This window comes from Choristoneura fumiferana, chromosome 17 (genome assembly GCF_025370935.1).
Source record: "Choristoneura fumiferana chromosome 17, NRCan_CFum_1, whole genome shotgun sequence".
NCBI classification, from domain to species: Eukaryota; Metazoa; Arthropoda; class Insecta; order Lepidoptera; family Tortricidae; genus Choristoneura; species Choristoneura fumiferana.
In genome coordinates, this window is record NC_133488.1 from 10,817,948 (window position 1) to 10,843,299 (window position 25,352).

General features: G+C 37.4%; 2 protein-coding genes across 5 annotated transcripts in view; one reads left to right on the forward strand and one right to left on the reverse strand.

Annotated features, from left to right (window-relative positions):
- Positions 1-417: 417 nt before the first annotated feature.
- On the reverse strand, positions 418-13,965 carry Vkor (Vitamin-K epoxide reductase). 4 transcript variants are annotated; one of them, XM_074100260.1, is made up of 5 exons: positions 13,690-13,965; positions 12,731-12,911; positions 4,694-4,874; positions 1,677-1,774; positions 418-670 (listed from the first exon to the last, which is right to left on the reverse strand). In XM_074100260.1, the coding sequence occupies exons 2-5, from the start codon at positions 12,909-12,911 to the stop codon at positions 468-470; spliced, it is 663 nt and encodes a 220-aa protein (XP_073956361.1). In that variant the 5' UTR covers positions 13,690-13,965; the 3' UTR covers positions 418-467. The 4 variants fall into 4 exon arrangements, with proteins under 4 accessions (XP_073956361.1, XP_073956363.1, XP_073956364.1 ...); XM_074100262.1 differs by lacking the exon at positions 12,731-12,911 and having other exon boundaries at positions 13,690-13,954; XM_074100263.1 differs by lacking the exons at positions 12,731-12,911; positions 13,690-13,965 and adding an exon at positions 10,083-10,816.
- Positions 13,966-18,043: 4,078 nt separating this feature from the next.
- Positions 18,044-25,352, forward strand: part of tay (tay bridge kinase) — an 80,591-nt gene continuing 73,282 nt past the window's right edge. Inside the window, 1 exon segment of the mRNA XM_074100813.1 lies at positions 18,044-18,675. Coding sequence (XP_073956914.1) covers positions 18,436-18,675 — 240 coding nt within the window. The 5' untranslated portion in view covers positions 18,044-18,435.

Genomic DNA, 25,352 nt, shown 5'->3' on the forward strand with positions numbered 1-25,352 from the left:
GGTATTTGAAATGAAATACCTTTCCTACTCGTCGACAGATGTCAGCATGATTCACTTTCATGTCTACTGTTCTCAATGTTGTTACAAAACTTTAAGAGATGGCGCTATAATCAATATACTTAGGACACCATCTACATGTAGTAAACGTCATCACTTGCGCCTGCATATTAGTACAGCTATTGAGCAATAGATGGCATTAAAATGTCAACAAAATAAAACAACTGGGGGACCAACGTTTGAAATAGCATCAATACAAATACTATTCGAAGTGTATGCTGATGCTTGATTTGAAATACTAGTAGAGAAATAAAAAATACCAATTTAGAATGGTATTTTAGACTGACACGGCTTCAAAAATCGGTTCCCTGTAGGTAATAATGTTATATTGATTATGATTACAAAATATATAATCAGAAATTACAGGCAATCACATTTAATTCACTAGTGAGATCATTACGAGTATAAAATTAACATTGTTTTTTAGCGAGGTAGTTCATTTTTTTATAGATCAACGTAATCAAAACAGCGTTAACGATATATGTCGTAAGACAAACTATACAAAGATCGTGTAAAACAAACAATAAAAGGTAAGCCAAGTAAACACAGGACAAAACAGCAGTCAGCGCCGCTGCAAATTGGACTCGTACAAGCCGCAAATCATCGTAAGTTGCTGAAACAAAATATTGTAGAATAATAATAAAATAGGAACAATAATACGTATTGTTGATCGAAGTTCTTTACCATATAGTAAAAAATCAATAGATTTTTTTAAAATATAATTTGTCTTTAAATCAGTCATTCATATGTAAACAAATAAATAATTAATTCTTTGAATAATTTTGTAGTAGCGTGTCGAAATTGGCGTGGCCTAAGAGTGTTTAACAATTTGTCGTCCCCATTTATACAACACTATCGCACACTAACAAAATCGCCGGAAGCCTAAATCATACCAAACATTTAAGCTTAGTTAGGCTAATAAACAGCTCCCGCAGCCGCAGCAGAGTCAAGGCAATAAATCATTATTTGCAAACGTAAGCCTCCATTCTCACTTCTCAGGCGTTAGGTGCAAATTGCGGCCTATTATGTTAACAGTTATTCGCTCGTGAGCCACCAAGCAAGCGTAAAGTAAGCAGCTTTCGCAATTCTCTTCCCTGGGAACAGCGGAGTGGTCACGACTAACCGCGGGCCGCGTGCGCTTACGCAGCGCCAATGCTAACGCGATTATCAACTTTGCAACTGAGATTACGCTTCTGTGAATTACCATCGAAAGCTTACTTTTTATTTTACAAATAGACTTCGTAAATATATATTTATTTTTTGGCTGTTATTTTAGCCTCGAAGCTATTGGCTGTTGATTTGAACAGGTTTTCCGCTAGAAAATGATTTTTCATCTTTTTGCTAACATTATTTTATAACTGTATTATAAGGATTTATAAATAAGGACAACAAACATTAATTACAAACAGTTAATCCACTCAAATGAGTAAAAATGCCACTGCCCGGGATTTATTCAGACTTTCCTAAATGCTTGTGCGAAAGAAAGTATTTCAAGCTACCCAAGATCCAAAGGAGGCAGTTGATTTTCATTACCAAACTAATAAAATAACTAGGTAAATGTAAATAAACTATTCGTCGTAATTATTTAAAAAGATACACCCTGAAGACAAGACACTCACCAAGAAGTACCATTAAGCAGTAGAAAAATATTCCGTAAATGCAGTTAGGAATGTCCCACAGTGATCCCTTGGCTACCAAACCGAAGCCTGTAGCGTATCTGAAATAAACATTACGTCTCGTTCATTCAGCACCAGTTTAAACTGTGAACATAATTGTACTTTTTTTTTTTCTACTTGTGATGTTTTGGCTTTATATTTTAAGCATTACACACAAGTACAGGTATGAATGTTGGATTAAGGCGATTTCTGCTTGTGTGAATAGAAACCACTTTACCGAAATAAAAACAAGACCTACCATAATTATTGAGTACCTACTTAGCACTAGTGTCCATCAATAATCTTAATGAATATGGTACTGATTCATGACTAATTTTACTAATTACAACTCCATCGACGCAAAGTAAACGAGATAATTTATCATCTTGTCAATCTATCAAACCTCATCGCCTATTGAAGTGAAATTAGTGAAAATAGACAAATACCTATTATAATCGGGGTAAATGATGATAGACGCAAAGGGGGATGTAAATTGGTGACGAAAATTGTGCGCGCCCCATCCATTGAGTTATGCTTCATTGAAAGTGCTTTCAAAAATCTCTCCCCTTGTAACTGTTTGATGATCCGCGAATACGAAAATTATTTATGAAAACAGCATTCCCATTTTCATTTTGAAAAGCGTTCCTTGCCTAGGGAGGAATGAACGCTTTGAGTTCCCGCATTAAGTTCCGCAACAAGTAGGAAATTCTATTTTAAATCCGAAACACTTTATTACCTTTTGAGCACATTAATAACTCTTTTTTTAGGGTTCCGGAGCTAAAATGGCAAAAACGGAACCCTTATAGTTTCGCCATGTCTGTCTGTCTGTCTGTCTGTTCGTCCGTCCGCGGCTTTGCTCAGCGACTATCAATGCTAGAAACCTGTAACTTTGAACGGTGGGTGGAAAATTTTTAAAAAATTCAGAAAGGTAGTAAGTATATCAAACTTTCAAGGAAAACTATAACGGCTAAGTTTGCTTGAGAATTGTTTGTAGTATAAAATATACCTAAACTTGGAAGATTCCATATAAAATACAAAATACTTAGAAAAATATTACTTATTTTTTTCGTAATGGCTACGGAACCCTATATTGGGCGTGTCCGACACGCTCTTGGCCGGTTTTTTAACAGAAACATTAACAAACTTCAAATATAGGTAAGTCAATAAAATCCCACCAAAAACATTCTTTAAAAAACTAACCAAGTCTCGATGGAGCTGCTTGTTTATCTCTAAAAAGTAATGAAATCTAGACAAAGTCGTGCCAAGTCTAAGGTTCCTTACTGCGATTTCTTTATTATTATAGTTAAAGTTGTGTGACTTGGCCGTTGACTTGTATCCACTAACGTATAAAGAATGTTCAGTCTAGTCTTATCCAGAGTCCCACCAAAAATATTCTGTAAAAAACTAACCAAGTCTCGATGGAGCTGCTTGTTTATCTCTAAAAAGTAATGAAATCTAGTCAAAGTGTTGCCAAGTCTATGGTTCCTTACTGCGATTTCTTTATTATTATAGTTAAAGTTGTGTGACTTGGCCGTTGACTTGTACCCACTCACGTATAAAGAATGTTGAGTCTTAAGTCTTATCCAGTAAATGTTGAGACTCAATACGCGGACAATATAAAGAAATCGCAGTAAGGAACCTTAAACTTGACAGGACTTTGTCTAGATTTCATTACTTTTTAGAGATAAACAAGCAGCTCCATTGAGACTTGGCTAGTTTTTTACAGAATATTTTTGGTGGGACTCTGGATAAGACTAGACTGAACATTCTTTATACGTTAGTGGGTACAAGTCAACGGCCAAGTCACACAACATTAACTATAATAATAAAGAAATCGCAGTAAGTAACCTTAGACTTGGCACGACTTTGTCTAGATTTCATTACTTTTTAGGGATAAACAAGCAGCTTCATCGAGACTTGGCTAGTTTTTTTACAGAATGTTTTTGGTGGGATTTCACTTCTTTTTGTAGAAAATTTGTAAAGGCGGTATGTCGATCTCTAATAGTTTGGTTGAACTCTTGTGTTTTCTAATCATGGTGACCACCATGTACTCCAGATCTTCGATTATCCTAGTTTTCATAGTTTTCCCTTTACGTGGCCATTAAACCCTTACTCTGTACCAAATTTCAGCTCTCTGAGTTTATGGGAAGTACTAGTTCTATTTTGATGATCATGAGTGAATGAGTGAGTGAGTGTCATAAATGCGAAACTTTGCTTTCGCTTAACTTCGGAACTAAATGACCTACAGACTTGTAATTGTTGAAATTTTTGATTATAGCTTACTGGATGACGAAAATTTCTGCGTTCTGGTCTTATCCAGAGGTTCTCAAATAAGGGCCTGAAAATGCGGCGAAATGGTTCCAATAAGGAATGGTACGGCAGTGTTTTCTTCGCGCTCGACTTGGCGGGGGCACTACCGTGCCCCCAGATATATTGATGAACCGATGTTGATAGAACTTATTTGAGACCATTTTCAAGCAAAGAGTAATTCAGATACAAAACTATCAGTGAACATTAAAAAATACGGATGAAAATGGAGTCGTCTTCTTTTTAAGAAGTTTATAAGTTAGTAGGTATTTTAAGTTCTCAAGGTGAAAACCCTACCTATACATACTTCCTGAACATGAAGAATCGACATTAAAGTAAGTAACAACCACGTTAGAACGTATGGATTAGTAGTGTACGTAGTGGAAATGGAACAGCATATCCACTAATGCGATATGCATGCGCCAAAAGCGCCAACGGAAAAAACGGAATCCTGGCGTAAAATTAATTAATATTAAGTATGCAACACACAGACACAGATTACCCCAGTGTCAATTTCCTTGCGTAGCGTATAGTAAATATCCATCAGAGACTGGACCGTTCCAGCACAATACAAGTACTTGTATTGTGTGTGCTCGTTACTTGTATTGTGGTTCCAGCGCTATGATAAGAGTAGGTATCTGTCGAACATGAAAGTATAAAGTGTAAATACTTACTCAGAAGTCAGCACCTTCGAACAGCTAACTTTTTCACCCAAATCGCAGTAGGCTTTGTATTCTGGCTCAGCTGCGACAGACATCTCTACGTGTAAGGAGTAGGTAGACACCACTACTCCTAGAATGCTCGTGGCGATGATAGCACGATCCAGGTCTTTCATCTTCATAGCGATGGAAAAATCTGGAACACATTTTATTGTACCTACTACATTGTAATTTAAAATTTTCGCGTTGAGTTTTCACTGGTTTTCGAACCTTTCTGTCCCCAAGGCAGAACCTTTTGGAATAATATGAAAGCTGTAAAAAAAGTGCCAGTCTTAGTTGAAATGTAAAATAAATAGTATAAAAAAAGTATTCAAATATTATAGATCACATAGCAAAGCCTAGAAGTAGATGTAGGAAAAAGTAATTTTGGCTAAAATCAGCCCTGGGGCAGTGTTGTGGGATTTCATATGACTTGTGTGTGCCGTTGAAAATTCTATAAGAGTAATTGTTACCATTTCACCCTTCTTGTGTTTTTTTGTAGTTTGAGTAAGTACCAACAACGTCCAAGCTTATGGCTAGCTTATCAAATTTTAGCCTTCCACTATATATCCCAGTGCTGTAACACAGAGGCGTGAAAACGCGCTAAAATCGTTCGAAAAAAATGGTACGGCAATTTTCGTGCGCTCTATTTGGCGGCTGACAAATTAAGATTTAAGGAAACCCTAACACATGACTGAAACCAACTTGGTGGACTCGTGTTGCTCTATACGTGAATTAATTTGGCTAGCCTAGTTAGATGGCGATATTTTGAGAAACAAGTGAGAAAATGGTCCGTATGCTCGCTGAGCCAAACCTAGCTACACTAGTGTAAGTAATATTAGTGCACTTTATATAGAACTTTGATACTATAGTTCCTTGATTATTTAATAAGTAATTATCCTTTATACTTGTATTATTTATGTATTGTATGTAAATGTGTGTATTTATGTATTTTATTTATATTTAGTTATAAATATATTAATGTTTTATATATGTGTTATATATTTATTGTATATAGTTAGGTATTTGAGGTTTATATATGCATTTATATTTGTTCAAATGTTTTGCTCTATTTGTCGATCCTTGTTTTTGGATTGCTCCTCTACCACTCAAAGGTTGACTGGCAGAGATCCCTGCAGGGATAAGTCCGCCTTTGTACTTAACACAACTTTTATTTATGTAACCTTTTTGTTTTTCCTTTTTGTACAATAAAGAGTATAAACAAACAAACAAACAAACAAACTTTGCAAAAAAAAGGAAAATCTCAGCCGCCGCTGTATATTCAAATTTTGCACGTACGGGGCAAGAATCGCCGCTTACCTAAACCGCGTAGTGGTCCGGGAGCACTGTCTATCGAGGTGGTGTTGATAGTACTTAACTACTTCCCGTCGGGAATTATACGTAGGTACTTATATACGATGATGGAACTTGATAATAGGAAAAAGGTTAAAATGTTCAGTCATATGTAGAAAGAATGAAACAAGTCATCGCAGAGTTTAGCCATATCATAATATTATGAACTAACTTCGCAAATATACTAGTCAAAAGAAAATAAGAGCCCCTTGTTTCATTGCTATAATGAAATCGAAAATTTACTATTTACATTTAATTTAATGAAAGTATTGTATTGTGATTGTAAGTATATATATTTAAAAAAAATTTTTAGACAGAATGTTACAAAGCAGGGGTCGGCAACGAGCGGTCCGCAGGCCGCATGCGGCCCGAGACCTATCTCCTTGCGGCCCGCGACTGTTTTTAACCGACTTCAAAGAAGGAGGAGGTTATCAATTCGGTTGTATTTTTTTTTGTTTGTTACCTCAGAACTCCGTCATTTACGAACTGAATAAATAAAATAAAAAATAAATAAATAAAATAAAATATATATTTAGTAGTATCTCGTACATTTGCTCTTGAAAATCATCATTTGGTGAATTGGAACTGATGATGAAGACCACAGTTAAACATCGGAGTGGCTACTCAATAACAAATATTTCACGGGTTGAATTTTAATTACTTTACCATAGTTGCTAAGCAAATTTATGCTCCTCGTAATGCATATGGTCAAACGGGTGGTGAAGCACCAGGACTCCTCAATAATGAACGTCTCTGTATCGGAAAAAGCAATATTTCGTAAAACGTGACGAGCAGTTGATATTGAACTATTGTATCTTAGATTATTTATAGTAAAATCGTAAAAAAAAATTATACAAAAAAATTAACCGACTACAAAAAACCAACAAAATATTTTTCTACCAGTCTGAAGTCGGTCGGTGCCTAAGCACGAGCCAGCAGGAGTGGACCTATAGTCATCTATGGTCTATTTGTGAAACGTAGATACTAAATGACAGTCTGAAATGTCAAATGTAAAAATAATGTGGCCAGCATAAAACGAACAGTGCTGCTCTATGATTTCGGTTTCCAATATAATTGTAAATAATCGGTAAAACGTATATTTTATGATAACAAAAATAGCATTAAAGCATTCAATATTCTACTTTCTATTTTGTAAATATAAATGCACTTTTACGATAAAGTGATAAAATCTAAGCACAGGTAAAAATACAGTGTTTATCACTTAGTGCCAACGTAAAAAATCATAACACAGAAGGGCTACTACAAAACTTGGGTGTTATAAGTTTGACCGCTATGTGTGTCTGTCTGTGGCACCGTAGCTCTTAAACGGGTGGACCAATGTATCATGTAAACAAATAAGTGAAATAACCTATATAAAGAAGTAGAAATAATTCCATTGTCAAATAATGAGGTACATATCATGTACAAAGGCTAACTTATCCCTCTGCAGAATCTCCTTCAGACGGCCATAATGTATAACATACTAGCTTTTACCCGCGGCTTCGCACGCGTAAACTATTCGGTGTGGTAGCTGCAATAGAAATTTTCGGGATTTTACAAAATTCCTTGGAAATTTCCAATATTTATATCGTGGTCTTCATTGAGGTTGTGTTGTGAATAACTGTACAAAACTCAAGACTCTAAACCCAGTGCTGAAGTTTCAAAATTTTCCCTATCCAATTCAAATGCAAAATTCAAATTCAAATCATTTACTCAGTAAATAGGCCGCAATGGCACTTTTACACGTCATTTTTTATACTACCAGCACTTTCGAAAGACCATCATTGCCAAGAAGAATGCGTCGCAAGAAACTTGGCAGAAAGTCATTTTTTCAAAATAAAATAATTACAAATAAAATACTTAAAAACTACAGTATACAATTAAAGAAAAAAATACGAAATAATAATAATAATAATACACGGATATATGGGGTCCCTTAGTTACAAAACTATACCGTGGGAATATCGGGATAAAAAGTAGCGTACTTATGTGTTATTCCAGACATACGGCTACCTACATCCAAATTCATGCCTCTAAGCCTAGCGGTTGTTATTTCGACATTTTATTCCTAGGTATCCCGTGGTAATATCGGGTCAAAAAGTCGTCTATGTGTTTTTCTAGACATCCAGCTTCCTACATACCAAATTTTATGACTCTAAGCTCAGCGGTTAATATTTCAAGATTTTATCCCTATCCCGTGGGAATATCGGGGTAAAAAATAGATTATGTGTTATTCCAAAGGTCCAGCTACCTACATACCAAATTTCATGGCTCTAAGCCCAGTGGTTGTTATTTCGAGATTTTATCCCTAGGTATCCCGTGGGAATATCGAGTCAAAAAGTTACCTATCTGTTATTCCAGACGTCCAACTACCTACATACCAAATTTCATGGCTCTAAGCCCAGTGGTTGTTATTTCGAGATTTTATCCCTAGGTATCCCGTGGGAATATCGGGTCAAAAATAGCCTATGTGTTATTCCAGAGGTCCAGCTACCTACATACCAAAACTCATGGCTCTAAACCCAGTGGTTGTTATTTCGAGATTTTATCCCTAGGTATCCCGTGGGAATATCGAGTCAAAAAGTCCCTTACGTGTTATTCCAGACGTCCAGCTACCTACAAACCAAATTTCATGACTCTAAGCCCAGCGGTTATTATTTCAAGGTTTTATCCCTATCCCGGGGGAATATCGGGATAAAAAGTAGCCTATGTGTTATTCCAGAGGTCCAGCTACCTACATACTAAATTTCATGGCTCTTAGCCCTGCGGTTGTTATTTCAAGATTTTATCCCTAGGTATCCCGTGGGAATATCGGGTCAAAAAGTTACCTATCTGTTATTCCAGACGTCCAACTACCTACATACCAAATTTCATGACCCTAAGCCCAGAGGTTGTTATTTCGAGATTTTATCCCTATCCCGTGGGAATACCGGGATAAAAAGTATCCTATGTTTTAATCCAGGTTATAAACTAACTTTTCGCCAAATTTCATCCAAATCCGTCCAGCCGTTTCAGCGTGAAAGAGTAACAAACATACTCACTCACTCACTCACTCACTCACTCACTCACTCACTCACTCACTCACAAACTTTCGCATTTATAATATTAGTAGGATTAAAAACTAACTTTTCGCCAAATTTCATCCAAATCCGTCCAGCCGTTTCAGCGTGAAAGAGTAACAAACATACTCACTCACTCACTCACTCACTCACTCACTCACTCACTCACTCACAAACTTTCGCATTTATAATATTAGTAGGATTTTCAAGGTGTCAAATAAGCATGCACCATTTCTTTTTTTTTCTCTTTATTTGGCTGCAGCTGAAAATCAGCGCTGTGGTTCCGTACCTCAGCATTGCTGAGCTGCCAGCCCTTTCGGCTAGCTATGTTGACTTTAATTGAACATTAAGTTATGTACATGATGCCTACAAGTTTGCCGAATAAACTTTTTCTTTCTTTCTTTCAATTTGAATGCGGTTTTTTTTAATTTTAAATCGGGTTTTCTAGCGATGCTTCTTAGACATGTTTTATCAAAATCGGTTAAGCCGTTTTTGAGATATTGACTTTTGCAATGACAATGTCGGGGTTTTCCAACTTTTTGTTGGTTAGGTTATTTTCACTATGTGGCCCAAGTCTCCCAAAAGGTTGCCAACCCCTGTTATAAAGAATTGGTTTACTAAGTATTTCCGTTTTATCAATGACCTCTATTTTGGTCTCTATTTTCTTTTGAGTAGTATATTATGTATGATCAAGATAGGATTACGAAAACAATGCCAAAACAGTAATAGTGTTTGGGCTCCACAGAAAACCAGCGTTACTGCACATAATGTGCGGCAACACATGCTGAGTGGAGACCCTTTTTGGTATCCTGTGGTGTCGCCAAGTAACTTAGTTTTAGTTTGAGTCTTAGTTTTAGGTGGTACTTATGGAGCCAAAATAAACCTTTCTTTGTTTCTTTTCTAATATTTACACAGGAGTCAGTTTTTTTATGACCTAATGTGTACTTACTTACATTGTAGATGTCGTGCAGCATACGGGACATTGCGTCTTTAATTTAGAAAACGTTGAGGGCATTCAAAATTGTTGATGAAATTTTATCGCAAAGTTTTTTGATCGTCATTATGATCGGATACGCATCACAACACAACACTCATGGCTGACAGTTTTGTCAAAAGAAATCAACTTTCATGTTTTTAAAAAGATAGCAAAAAGGTTTGTACAGTTTCACTTGCAATGATTGTAGAAAAATGTGATCTAGAAACTAGAAATGATAAGACAGAATAAAATGGATAATTTTATCATTTTCCTTGTTTTTAGGGTTCCGCTACCAAAATGGCATTACGATTCATCATGTCTGTCTGTCCGTCTACCCGTCCATCCGCGGCTTTGCTCAGAGACTATACCAGTGCTAGAAAAGAAAGTTGAATCTTGCACAGATGTATAATCGAGGAAACTGAAACACGTACCCAAGGTGGGAGCTTTGTGCTATTAAAGTCATGCATTCACATCCTGTACATTTGTTAAAAGGTTCCACCCCGGTACGTGATTCAGTTTCTTCGACTGTACGTCGTCGTTTAAATATTTGGTTTATAGCAACCATGCTGACAAAATAGTAAAAAAAAAAAAAAATTTTTTTGGGGCACACATGCCATAGGCGTTAAGTGCGGGCGATTTTTTTTTCGTCGTTAAACTCTAGCCTGCGGTATTTTTGGATAGGTCTTTTAACATTATTGAGGTGTTGTCAAGACGCTTTTTCGGTTCACTGCTCTGTTTGCAAAATATTCAACATCAAAATGCAATTTTTATAAAAATAAAGCGTCCCTCCCCCTTCTAAAATTTAAACCGTTGGTTTGAAAAATTTGAAAAAAAAATGATGAGAATAAATATAAAAAAACCTTCTAAAACTATCAAATTTACTCCGGTTTTTAAACGACGAAAAAAACCGGAGGAGGTTCTCAAGTCGAAGCGTATATTTTTTTTTATGTATGACCCTGCATAACTTTTTACAGAGTAGTCCGATTTTGATGATTCTTTTTTTATTAGATAGGGTATTCCTTGAAGTTGGGATCATATACAATTGGGAAAAAAACACCCCAAGGGTGGAAAAAGTATAAAATAAACACTTTTTACCAAAAAAATTGAACCGCCGAAAAATCTGAAAAGCAAAAAATAATACCTTTTTTGTTTGACCTTAATCTAGGTATCAGTTTGAAGTCGGTGCCTCAGCACGAGCCAGGAGGAGTGATAGAAGCCCATCAGGTAGACGGCTATAGGTTGTCGGATCGGAAGGGGAATCGTACAAAACGAAATAAAAGGTCGTTTAGACAAAAAAATTAGGCAGAGTATAAACTATGTAGTATGTAATCTACAAATATGGCGACTTGGAAATCGTACGTACTAGCATAGACGCGTGCCAGGCGCGCTCCGAAGAGGAGGCTCACAGGGGACATGACCCCCCCCCCCCAAACCGTACACGTCAAATTGAAAAATCTTCTAAAAATTTACAAAAAAAAAGCATTTTTTAGCCCCTAGCCGCGAACTGCGATGAAGGTATAATTATTAGTGACCCCTTCCAAAATTTTCAGGCTGCGACCGCGCCTGACGCGTGCATCTCGTTGTTTTGGTCTCTCAGTTATTGTCTACTCGTAGTTCCATCCGTGAGAGAATGTGCTTGAGATTGACTTTGCAATCAGATACAGAAAACACTCAGTATCCTGTGGCATATATTGAAGAAATGAGCCTTACCGGACGGAAGGTTTTTTTATATGAGAGGGGGAAATCGAGCGTGCGAGTCACCTGACGGGAAACAATCAACTGCCGCCCATGGACACCAAGTTTTTATAAAACAATACAAATAAACTGTCTTGCGATTCATTTCAACATAAAAAATGACATGTTAACTGCACTGTAGCTGCTCTATTTTATTCAAAATATGCGACAGGAAATTAATAGCGCTAGAAGAACTAATAAGGTATCGTTGGTTATTTGTGGATTAAATACTGGCTTGTACTGTGGCTTAGCCCTTCGGTATTTCGACCCCTTCGTGTGTGCGAAGCATTTGTGTCCCGCTACGATATCAAAATTAATAAAGAAAACACAAAACTGCGATCAACTGTTCACGGTATGTTTAAATAAAAAATATAGTTTAGGCCGCACTTTACTTAGGTATGTTATGTTACCAAAAGGATTTAGTATATTGTATTCCGATCCAATTTATAACAAGCGTAAACAAATACGCCATTAACCCCACCATAGACATTTAGTAATGTGATAACGAAAACCTAGAACCTATTGCAAAATAATTAATCTGTTCAGTAAATCGATTATTTACTAATGGAATAGATCAACGTATCTTTGTCTATTTTATTATTTACAATACTTGGTTTAATTTCAAAGAATGTTTGTTCAATTATAAAAGCAATAACTATTTTTTAATTTTAAGGAAAGTAAATAAAAATCGCTTATTCATCCGCGCATTTTTAATATTTCAAATATGTCAAATTTTCCACCATCTCTACGCTAGTCTATGCTACTACAGATTATATACCTTACACATGTTTTTTACAAATTATTTTTATCCATGTTTTCAACATGAAACTGCCGGGAGACTCACCCATATTTAATGAAATAAACCCAGATAATTCAACGAGTTTAACATACATTTGCAGGTGGTAGGACCTTGTGCAAGGTCCGCCCGGATTACTACCACCATCTTGCTCGCTAATCCTGCCGTGAAGCAGCAGTGCTTGCACTGTTGTGTTTCGGCGTGGAGAGTAAGACAGCCGGTGAAATTACTGGCACTTGAGGTATCCCATCTTAGGCCTCTGGGTTGGCAACGCATCTGCAATAATACCCCTGGATACCTACCTAGTGCCATCCACGAAGACGCATGATTTTCTCAAAATTAGATAGTAATGAAATTGTAATAAGAACCACGGCACGCGTCATCATGAATGACTACTATACCTACGAACGAACCTTATTTGTTTTGATTTTGATTGTCAAACTATCAGAAATTGGTCAATATCAGCAAGGCTACTACGAAACTCGAAACTCGAAGTTCGTATCGTACCGTCCCTCTCGCTCTCGTATTAAATAATCTCGTATTAAGTGTCAGAGGGACCGCACGACATGAACTTCGAGTTTTGTTGTAGCCCTGCTGATATCGTTAGGGATTGGGAATGGTAAGATTTTTACGAGCAGTTCGAAGATATTACTTAATACCGAAAAAAAGTAAACAATGTCAAAACTACTGATGTGTGCCAAAGGAAACTTTCCAAAATTGCGGAATTCTTCATACTTATAGGAAATTTTCGGAAACTTCTCGCAATTTTGTATGGGGATGGAAACTTTCCGTTTCTTACATTTAAATTTCCTATATTTCATGTGGAAATTTCCAGAAATTTCCGAGAACTTTTCCAACTTTTTGGAAACTTTCTGCAACTTGCACATGTGCACTTGCACAGTTGACTACAGATTTATCTGTAAGTAGGTACTTAGTCAAAAGTAATATTTATAATGTAATCGTGGCATGGTATTTATCGGAGCGAGCGTCACCCTGAAGATTAATGCGTCTCCCCTAATTAAACTTATTAAACTAAATTTCTAATTAAATTTACCTCGTGTTGTACTAGATTTTTTTGACTAATCACATCGGCAATCACTGTCAACCGCTTGTTTTTCGTAAATGTTTTATTACCTACTTTGAATAAATTAACTCGACTCGTGTTATTACTTAATGGAGACAAACACGCTACCGCGGCGGTCACACGCGTTAAACTGAGGCGATGTTATCGGAGAATAGGCGCCTTTATGACATTGATTTTGTCACGGATATGGAGTAGACTAGATACCGCTTGTTTGTCAGTAAAATACTACGAGTAAATAAAATAGTATGAAACTGAACATGTCAGTCACTTTATCCCCACCCTGAATGACGTCATGTAAGTCACTGAGATGTGCACTCATAAACAGAGGGGCTACTACGTAAATTGAAGTTCGTGTCGTTTGGTCCCTCTGACACTTATACTATTTAATACGAGAGCGAGAGGGATGGTACGATACGAACTTCGATTTTCGAACTTCAGCGTAGGACCTCTGAATCGTTTCCAATCGGTTCTATCGGAGAGCGCGAGGTGCGACTCGTATACTCTGCCTTTCTACCGAGTAGATGAGTTCTTATTTAATAGTATGTACTTAATAATATATTTTATCTACACCCAGATAGTAAATCCTCCATTACCTATGCGTTCGAAAAGACCATGACATGAAGAGAAGATAATGACCAGCATTACGACATTGGATTCTATTATGAACACGGCAATATCGTAATGTTCAACACGACACTGAAATCGATATCGTAATCTTCATCTTCAGGCACAGGAGCTCGTGTGGGGCAGACGTAGTTCTGGTTGCAAAGCAGGTCATCCTCAATGGTTCTCGAACGCGTGATAGAGGATTTAATATATGGATGTAGATAGTCATGTATGCAACTGTACGTAATTAGGCTTTAAAACACTCGTATGATCCATTTATGAAACTCTGCTACAACTCGATTATAAAACCACACTCATGCGGCATGCGGAAAACGTGGCCAGCCCAGTCCCACTTCGGCTTAGACGTCGTTCGACATCAGTGATTTGAGTCATGGAGCGCAGGGCGGTGTTTCGGATCCGATCCACGAGTTTAAACCTAGCATGCATTTCATTTCATTGACCAATAGCTCCTCCAGGCGTTTTCTGTCCGTCTTTAGACTTCTTTTTCTTGCCTCTCCTGGAAGGAGACTAAATGGCCCAAGTAAAAAAATAAAACCGACTCCAAAAAAAATACAAAAAGTGGAACCGACTACAAAACCCTTGAAAATATTTTTCTAGGTACGTACTAGCTCGAAGTCGGTGACTCAGCACGAGCCAGCACGGAAACACGAACAACGCCTCTAACGGAACGTTTGCGATGTTCGTGTTTCCATACAAATTGAGATTTTAACGCGAACGCAATCCAGACGTATTTTGTAACCGAAAACTTACACTAAGGCCACAGAGGTAACGGCCGTGGGTTGCCGCTTAGCTCGCTCGCACGCTGGACGGCTCAGGCCTGAAATGTCTGTCTTCCTAAAATGTAGTTTTCACAATGTTAGCACTTCTATTTTGTCAGCTTTCTCAAAATGTCTGCTTTATTTTCAAATCAATGTTCTAAATGTAAAAAGTTTAATTGCTTGCATCCTCACTCTTTAATAACATAAATATAGATATACCTACCTAATATAAAATTACTGCTTTAGAACAAAATATTTTTCGTTCTCAACCGGTTTGGTCCCCGAACGAAGGGATTTTCGAAGTTTACTTTTTTACTAAAATCAATGCTAATAAATGCGAAAGTAACTCAGTCTGTCTGTCTGTTACTCTTTCACGGCTCAACCCATTTAGATAAAATTTGAAGACCATGATTGGAGACATTTTGGGAATAAGACTTTTCTGGAATGCCAACGTTCTAAGAAGGCGGAAATTTTGAGGTTGCAGACATTTTGAGAATTAGCACTTTCTGAAAAGCGAACATTATACAAAAACTGTCATTCTTGGAGACAGGCAATTTTAAATAGCTAACAGATCGTTCATCCACCATTACGTCTCATATTTCGTTTTCTAGATTTTTTTTACCGTACAACGGCAAAACCTACTAGACACTGGAAAAATTGTCCTCCAATGGACAGCGCCATATTTTTCTAAAAAAAAAACAACAAATAGCTAACATTTTGAGAAGCTGACATTATGCAAAAGACGTGTTGACATTCTAAAAAGTAGAAATTTTGCGAAAAATACATTTTACGAAAACGGATATTTCAGGCCTGAGCCCACTGGACGCGTCGCGCGTAAACAATGACTTCGAAACGAAATAATCTGAAGGTATATTGTAGTGTTTACGGATGCATTAATAAAAAGAAGGTACAGGAATCGGAATTATAGTTTTTCAGAATTCCGAAAGATATTGAAAGTATTTAATAGATTTTCGTATTGTTCAATCAAAGTCGATTCCTATTTAATTGAATACCGTTTAATTCACCTAAAAGTAAACACTGGACCTATTTTAAAACAAATAACAATTGCCTAAGTAATTAAGTTTGCTCAAATGTTTGTTTATTATAAGTAAGTAGGTATACACAAACATTCTGTTACATACAACAGCGTGCAACGGCAAGCGGCGGCCGGTCGTTCTCTTTACTTGTCTAATTTCCTAAGTCCCTGCCTAGATATAGTTTCGTATGTTTGTAGTTATCTAGTGATAAAATTCTTTATTTTTTTATGTATCCTGTTTTATGTCCCACTGCTGGGCAAAGGCCTCCCCTTTCCTCCACTACTCTTCTCTGTCCTGGGCATGCACCTGCCAATCGAGCTGAATTAATTGGTTGGTCAGAAAAAATATTAAGACATGGTTTCGCCAATACGGAAATTTGTAGGTAGTAGGCAAAAGTAGTTGGTAGATAAGTAGGTTATCATTGTCGTGCTTTGTTGTCATATACATAGGTTAAAGTATATTTACTTATTTATTAAAAGTAGTTTATTGAATTCATATTAATACCCACTGTTGTTATCTGTATTCATCGGCGAGTGGGAACCCTGTGATCTTGGCGCCAAACCGGTTTAGAGTCAACGGTGCCCAGCGGAATTTGAACGCTCGTGTAACATGATAAGTTTTAATTTCGCCTGCAAGTTGTAAAAATACGGAACGATTTATACCTAAACTTGATTTTTGTTCGAGAGAGTCCCTTCTGTACGGTAGTTTGTACTTCTTGATTAGTAGAATTGCCCCAAGATTGCCCCAGAATATATATACTTATACCTCAGTGTCGAGGAGACGTTAGCATGGTATGCAGTCAGCACCGCAGTTTGGTCAACTATTTCTGCGCAACATATACAAAGCGTGTTTTTACATACATTTTCCACTTGGTCCTTCCATGACAGACTATGATCACAAAATTACTAATAGTACCTAAGTACTACCGTTACTGCTATGATTGCTTGATCCAATATTAAGCCTAAGAACTTTGTGTTGTTTACTTCTGAGATATCGATAGCTAACACCATTCCCCTTTAGCCTAAAATTCATAACATGCGTCTTTCCGATTCAAGTGTCTCGGGTTGTGCATCCGTCAATATGATAGTACTGTTATCGGCGAATAGAACCATATCATGTTTAGTAAATTTTGGTAGGTCATTACTACATATTATAAATAATAGTGGTCCTAAAATGCTCCCTTGAGGCACGCCATACCGAATTTCTCTCAAATCCGATGAATAAAACAGTTTTTCTTTGGATTTTAAATTGATAGGTACGTGTAATTTGTTTCCTGTTACTTAGATATGATATGATTTAATTCCGCATTTATGCAATTTATTTAGTAAAATTTCGTGAACAAAACCAGCAATGTATACATGTGGTAATTGTGGTACTGTATCTGTCTCTATAGCTATGGTATAGCTCTATACAGTGTCACTACAAAACATGTTTTAGAGCGCTCCGTAGCGAAATTTAGCACTAAGAACCAGTGATGCGACAAAAATTCAAAAAAAAAATTATTTGTTACTACAAATTTTTATTTCTTAAGTATAACCATTTTCACGAAATGATATATTATTTTATTTTAACATGGTTCGGAAATTAAAATAAAGGCACAGCCCAATGTTACTAACGGCAAATATAATTAAACATGACTGATGTCGAATTACTCCAATATAGTCTGAAGTTATTAGTCCTTATTCTGTAGTCCGTACGATCTACACGATAAAACATTAACGTGGTTGATTTGTTACTATTAGCGTCTACTTGAACGCAGCACGTTTTATGAGAGAGAATATACGAACCAGCGCATGGGAGAGAGGAGTACATCCGAACGAACCGCTACATTGCCATAGCTGCTCCCTAGTGTTGTTACTTATCATGTTGGTATCACTGCTTTAGTTCACCATCGCGACCGCGACGTAGCGTTGGCGTCGTGCAACACCTTTCATTGTATTGACTATTGACTGATTCTCAACATGGAGAATAATGTATAAACTTAATTTAACGTATTATTATCTTAGTTCTTGTTAAATTATATTGTAATATGTCGTAGTTTAAGTGTAACAATGTCTCCATTTACGTGAATGTGAAAGAAGACAGCCCGTCGAGTGCTACGCGGCCATTTTACTTGCAATGCGGCAACGGTGTACAATCCGCCATTGGAAACGGCCAGTGTCTTTCTCTGAGTGCAAGATTTGTATTTTGTTAAATACAGCGTAATAACCACGGATAACCATGAGTGATATGTGCAGTGCGGATTTTAGTGTAGTGTGACACGGTGGTCGGGTGATTCGAATAATGTGCGAACGATGGAAAACGAAGTGAAGCAGCGCAATCAGAGAAATAGGCGAAGGGAACGGGCACAGCGCATGCAAGCACAGCGAGAGAGTAAGAACAAGGATGGGGACAGCGGGGAGGACGAGTCTCCGGCGAGAGAGAAGCCGCCTCGTCCTCCTACCAGGAGGAAAAAGTCGCGGGAGCCACTCGGAGAGGAGGACATCATCGATGGTTTCGCCATAATGGCATTTCGCACCTACGAAGATCTCGAGGTTAGTACACAAACTGGCCTATTATCACAATGCATGGCACTCAGGTACCTCACTATAAGCCTTGTTATTACAATTGTTACCTGCTGATTACCTTGTCATTATGGCTTGGTCTTTCTTTCTAAACAGGCAAATACTTATTAGAACATGGTTCAATAGCTTGCACTTTAACAGAGTTACGGTCGCTGAGCGGTCAATTTTATTGTTTGCGGTACATAACAGTTTACATTGTTGGGCCTGCCGACATTGTAAGGTGTAAATTACAAATTTTATCGTCTGAAACTGATTTCTATAATCGCGGTTTACAAGTGTAACCTCACAATTATCACTAACGTTTATTATAAACTCGCAAATTGGACATTTAATTTCGTCTTTATTTCGTATTCTCATTATAAAAACAGCGCCTCGTAATCGCTTTGGACGTCGTCGCCTCGGAAGTGCATTGACCTATTGAATGAACCCTAGTGTAAAAGAAAGATCAGTCGTAAGTGAAATTTTTAGGAGCCTCGTTATAGACACTGCATTTTTGAAATGCTTTTGTTTTGTATCGCAGAAGTGTAGTGGCAGAGTATACATGTAATATATAGGTATATATAATGAGTAGATTGAGCAGCTGACGAGCGAGTGTAGGCGCGGGTAGCGATCTCCGCGGCGAGGCGAGGTGCACCGCGGTCTCCCACAAAGTGTAAATTTGGTCTAAGTGGCTTTCGCTCGTTTGTGCCCATTTATCGCGCCGTCCTCAAATGGCAATATGTTGAGTAGGTATGTTGGTCGTATGTGCACAATAAAACTACATTCCGCGCTATCGTTCTAAATTATGGCGACAGGCTCGCAGTTTGTGGCTCGTTGGAGCGCTATACGCGTACGTTAAAGACCTGAACAGGTTCCTTTGCTCCTATTTAATTCGCCACATGCGGTGTTCAAAGCTTATGCCAGGGATTCCCAAACTTTTTTAATATTGCTACTCTCTTTACATTTCGTAACTTTTCTGCGACGCCCTTGTAAAAGAAAATACCTGCGTGTAGCTGTTGATGCGTATGCAAGGAGCGACCCAATTATACCGTTTCACGACGCCCCAAAACTGCTGCGACGCTCCAGGGCATCGCGACGCACAGTTTGGGAACTCTTATGCAATTTTACTTACAATGGTCGTCGGTAAATTGTTTAGGTACTTAAGACTGGTTTCATACAAATTACTACGTCAATTTGGGCGACATATGGTCAACAAAGGCAAATTGTTCAGTTTCCTGTTTGTGGTAAAAAGTAAAAGTAGGTACCTAAGTACGAGCAAGATAATAAATACGTTTGAATAAATTTCGTCATCATCTGATACTTGAGATAACACATGGTTAAGGTAAACTCATTACTAATCTAAACAGATAATTGTAAAGTAGGTACCTAAATCTTTGATGTCAAAAATATAAGATGGAAAATAAATATTTTAGAATGTATTATTGAATGTCGTGTTTGTATTTAACGATTTTGCTGAATAGGTTAAGTCGTTTACGAAATGACGTACCTAATTAACTAAATTACCTATTTGATGCCGGTAGGTATTAAGCATGTTTTAATATAGCTAAATTAAAAAAAGTACCTATTCCGAAAAAAATAGTGTCTTGACAAAGCAAGCTACCGATCCATTATTATAACAACGCAAAAAGTTTGTAAGTAGTAATGTAGAATGTTTTATCCTATCTAAGTACTAAGTATCTGTAGCAAACACGTAACGGCCCATTCCATGTCCAGGATACATTAGACATAGGGACCTACTTGTACCTACCAAATTAGGGACCATCCATAAATTAACATCACCCGTTTAGGCGAAGGGGCATCTAGCAATTCTGACACGAAAAAATAATTGCTATTTTCTTAGAAATAAGTACAGCTAGAAACACACTGACGGCGGAGGTGGCACGTTGCGGCGCGGCGCGGAGGTGGTACCGGTTGTAATATTCGACCTAAAGGGCAACACACACAGAGCGGGCGCGGGTCGTGCGCGGGCCCGCGACGGGCGTATTTGCATGGCGGTATATGGACGCCTTCACACAGAACGCGGGCGCGGGACGGGTCGTGCGCGGGCCCGCGCTCGTCTACCGTCGTCACAAGCAGCGCGCGGGCCGAGCGCAGTTACCAACTCTCAAAAATATTTATCCCTAAAGCTTAAGTTAAAAACCCCTAAAATTGCTATAATTAATTGGAAATCCCCCTAAAACATGTTAGTATAGGTAGTACCACAAGAGTTGAAGTGAATGATTACACACAAAGCTACATTTCGTGTAATGACATCAGGATTTTGACATTTACTCATGCATTTAATTTATTGTTCTTTTGTGCAATGCATCGCCCATCATTACATAAATTGGATTTAATTAAGTAAGTAAATAAAGTTTGACCTTGGTGCGCAAGCGCGTATGTCGTTTTCCACATATATCTCGTGGCACTGCATAATTCTGTGTCGAGTTGACAAAAATGTCGTATCCATTATTGGTTCTCGAACTGTTTTAATTTTTACTCCAAAAGTCGCCAGGTAAACCATTTTTGTCGTTAAAACTTTTTTGCGGTGGTTAAGATTTAAGCAAAAGTCGTCACTTCTAGGGACTAAGTCACTAAACTGGCAACATTGATAGCCGCTGCGGGCCCGCGCCCGCTCTCTGTGTGAATACAATGAACCGCGCGGCTCACGCGGCGGACACGACCCGACCCGCGCACGCTTTCTGTGTGTGTTGCCCTTAAAGCGTAGAGCTAAAGCTAGAAACACACTGATGCCGGAGCCGGAGCGGTGCGGCGCGGCGCGGAGGCGGTTGTAATATTCGAGCTAACATGAAAGAGGGCAAACAATACCGCGCGGGAAGTAAGCGTCCCACCGCTCTGTGTTCAAACTTAACGTGAAAGAGGCCACACAATACCGCGCCATGCTTATTTCCCGCGCGGTATTCTGTGTGGCCTTATTCATGTTAGCTCGAATATTACAACCGGTACCGTCTCCGCGCCGCGCCGCACCACTCCGCCTCCGCCGTCAGTGTATTTCTAGCTTACGCCAAGAAAGGAAAGGAATACGTTATTTATTTATCGATATTTTCTTAAGGCAGTCAGTCATACAATTATATATTGTAAACAAAAGCACAACTTAGACTTACAACCAACATTACTATGTACATATTACAAAACAATTTCACTACCCTTTACCCGCGCCTTTACTCGCGTCGCGTGTAGATACTATGTTTGGCGGTTTAACTGAAATTCTGGGACTACTAAAATGCGATGGGGATTCCAGAACATTAAATCGTGTTCTTTATTATACCTATGAAGGACATTAGGACAACCGTGCAAAATTTCGTGTCTCTAAATATGGCGGATGAGATTTTAGAATATCACATGCGTAAATCCTGATCACGTGGGAATATCGGGATAAAAAGGTCTACGTATTATTCGAAAGATCCATGCCATGATTACTACATGCCAATTTTGATTCAAATCCACTCAGTCGTTCTAACGTGAAAGAGTAAACACACCACGAAGATGGGAACACACAAACTTTTTCAAGCGTTTACCTATTGCCGCTATTAAATCAAGCAAAAAAACGGCAAAAAGTCACGTTTGTTGTATGGGAGCCCCCCTTAAATATTTATTTTATTCTGTTTTTAGTATTTGTTTGTTGTTATAGCGGCCATAGTTATATATAACTAGCTTTTACCTGCGGCTTCGCTCGCGTGAACCATAAATATTTCTTAAAAGCAAGCAATTAAGCAAGCATGCAAAACATAATGCAAGTAAGCACGCAAACAACAGATCAAGCAAGTATATGTACTCCCAAACGTGCAAGCAAAAATGCAAGCAAGCATGCTAGTTATTTAGTTTTAATATTTATCACTTCGTACGTGTAAATAATTTAGATACAGCGGTGGAATTAAGATTCTGGGAATTTACCAAATTCCCGTGGGAATTTCCGAAAATTACATCGTGCTTTTCATTGACGTTGTATTAAAAACACCCATTCCAAATTTCGTTACTCTAAGCTCAGCGGTTGTTATTTCGTGATTTTATCCCGTCAGAATATCGTTTATACCTAAACTTGACTTTTGTTCGAGAGAGTCCCTTCTGTTCGGTAGTACTATTAGTTATTCTGTGGTGTAGGTATATCACCTGTCTGAAACTACAAAGAAAATAAATTTACTTTATAAATAAATAGAACATTTGCCTAAATACGAATAATTAGCATATTAAAGGACAATGCTAATTGATAGTCTGATCGCATATGTAATTGATTGTCTCTGTAGCCCAGCTATTGCGTGTTAATTGCTTTAAGTAGATATTACGTATTCTAGCACTCCAAGAAATATATAATATAAATTTACACGTACATACTCGTAATGTGTATTTATTTTTGGATTTCTTAACGCCGTTGTTTTAGCACCTGTCTTATTTACTTCGAATGGTCGGTGTCGGTACCTTATATAACGAGCAATGTTTAAGCTATGTCAAAAATAAACCAAACCAGAACTTAAAAAAAGTCAATTTGTCTTTGGTATAAGAAAACGTGGAACCACATAAATTTAGCCAACTGTTGAACGTATTCCTAACACGTTTAAGGCGTATTTTTTTTTGTGATAATGGCCATTACTACTACAGCAGTAGGAGCAGTAGAGTTATACTTACTGCAGCATAATGCTGATTCAAGTTCCTTTTGGCATCATCAAATGTTTTTTTCTGTAAATCGTGTATTACTTTAAGAGTTTGATGTCAAATAAAGGTATGTATATACATACATACTTACCTACAAAGTTATGTGGCTAGGAACGGAGCGAGGTACGGTACTGATAGGATTACAGATTGAAATCATGTTGCACATCGATCAGATCAGCCCAGATGTCCGCAGGTGGGCATAGTAGGCATGTTTGTTGACCTAATTTTACGTATTTCGGGACGTACTCCTATTCATATCTTGGTACGTACCTACTTTGTTGATAGTGAATAATCTTTTTCAGTTGCCCTTAAGCTGCTTTTAAGCTTACATAAACAATAATGTTTAGATTGATGTCAACAAAGATTAGGGTAAATACCTGCTTTAGAAGTATCGCAATTTACTAATTTCGATTTTGCTGCCTATTTTTCACAGCATTTCGTAGAAAGTTTCTAAAAAATATATTTTCAGAGATCGTTGTTTTCTTTTCCCTACCAAGAGTACATTATTATTATTATATTTGTATCAGGTTTTAACTGATCGTCGCGGAATTTCATTTCTAATCTAAAAGAGCGTATAAAACTTTGGAGAGAATATAAAAACTTTTTGCGGCTTCTTGTTAATTTGGTAAATTTAATCTCTTGGCAAAGGATTGTAAATTATTAAACAGAAGTTACGTCAAGTCCTAAAAATACCGGTAACCTAAATGGACAAATATTATTTGAAGAAGTTTGAAGCTTTGAATGAGGCACCTAGATTGTGAATCACGCTGCTCTTAAAATATACAGCATTGAAGTAGGATGGAAGGAATAAACATTTATTGAATGTACTAAAATTTAAAATTAATAATGGTCTTCGGCTTATTTTACGTCCCACTGTTGGGCAAGGCATTTTTTCGTTATAAGTGGATAGCGTTAAACGTAATAGGCTATCCTTTAAAATACGAAAGCGAGCTACTTCTGTTCTTTATGACGCTCCAAAAGAGAGGCCTAATAAATACCACATTACAGATAACTTAAAAAAAAGAAGCTGAAAAAAAGAAAGGGTTCGAAAACCAAACCAAAAAATGACATAAATAATTTAAATTGTCATAATTTTTAAATATCATCATTTATGTAATATTATATGTACAGTCAAGGGTAAAGATATCGACACGTCCAAAGTTACAAAAATACGTATACACGACTTTATGCACTTGACATTAAGGCCGTGTATACATATTTTTGCAACTTTAGCCGTGTCGATATCTTTGCCCTTGACTGTACTATTTGTACTCAGGCTTTGTTTTAGCCTCGTCTTTTAAGTATGTAATAATGCCAAGAATGCTTTATCAAGATTTGGCCCATGACGACTGCGGCGTTCTTTTGAATGTTGGACAGCTCCAGATGTAGTGCGTAAAGGTTTTCCATCGTACCTATTTTATCGGAAAACTTCGTATTTATCGTGCTATGTACTCATCATACAGAGGTTTTGACATTAAATAATAAAGTTCCTTATTAACAGATAATGAAAATGTCACTCATTTAATACAATAATTTATTGACACTTCGTATTCCGATTGAGTTTGCCTGAGTTTGAGTGAGAGACTGAGTTTGCTTGAGATCCGACTTTCCCTGATGTAAATGCACTATTACTATTATTATAGTAGTCCGCCGTTAAGAAGTCAAGCCTGACCTGACCTGACACGTGTCACTCCCATACTGAAATACTGAATACGTCAAAAAACAAAAAAAATACGTATTTAGTACCATGATGACAGGTGTCAGGATTAACTTCTTAGCGGCGAACTACTATAGTATTTATTGGGGTCCATTGCTAATATTATACAATTTTAAACGAGAAAACCCTACGCTCAATGATCCAGATAGCAACGTATTTATTTATGTATTTATATATTATATATGAAATATAAAAACATGTATCACCTAAAAACAAAGAAAATGCCAAGCTCGACGCGTTCCACGATGCAATTTTTTTTTATCTTGTGAGAGAACATGAC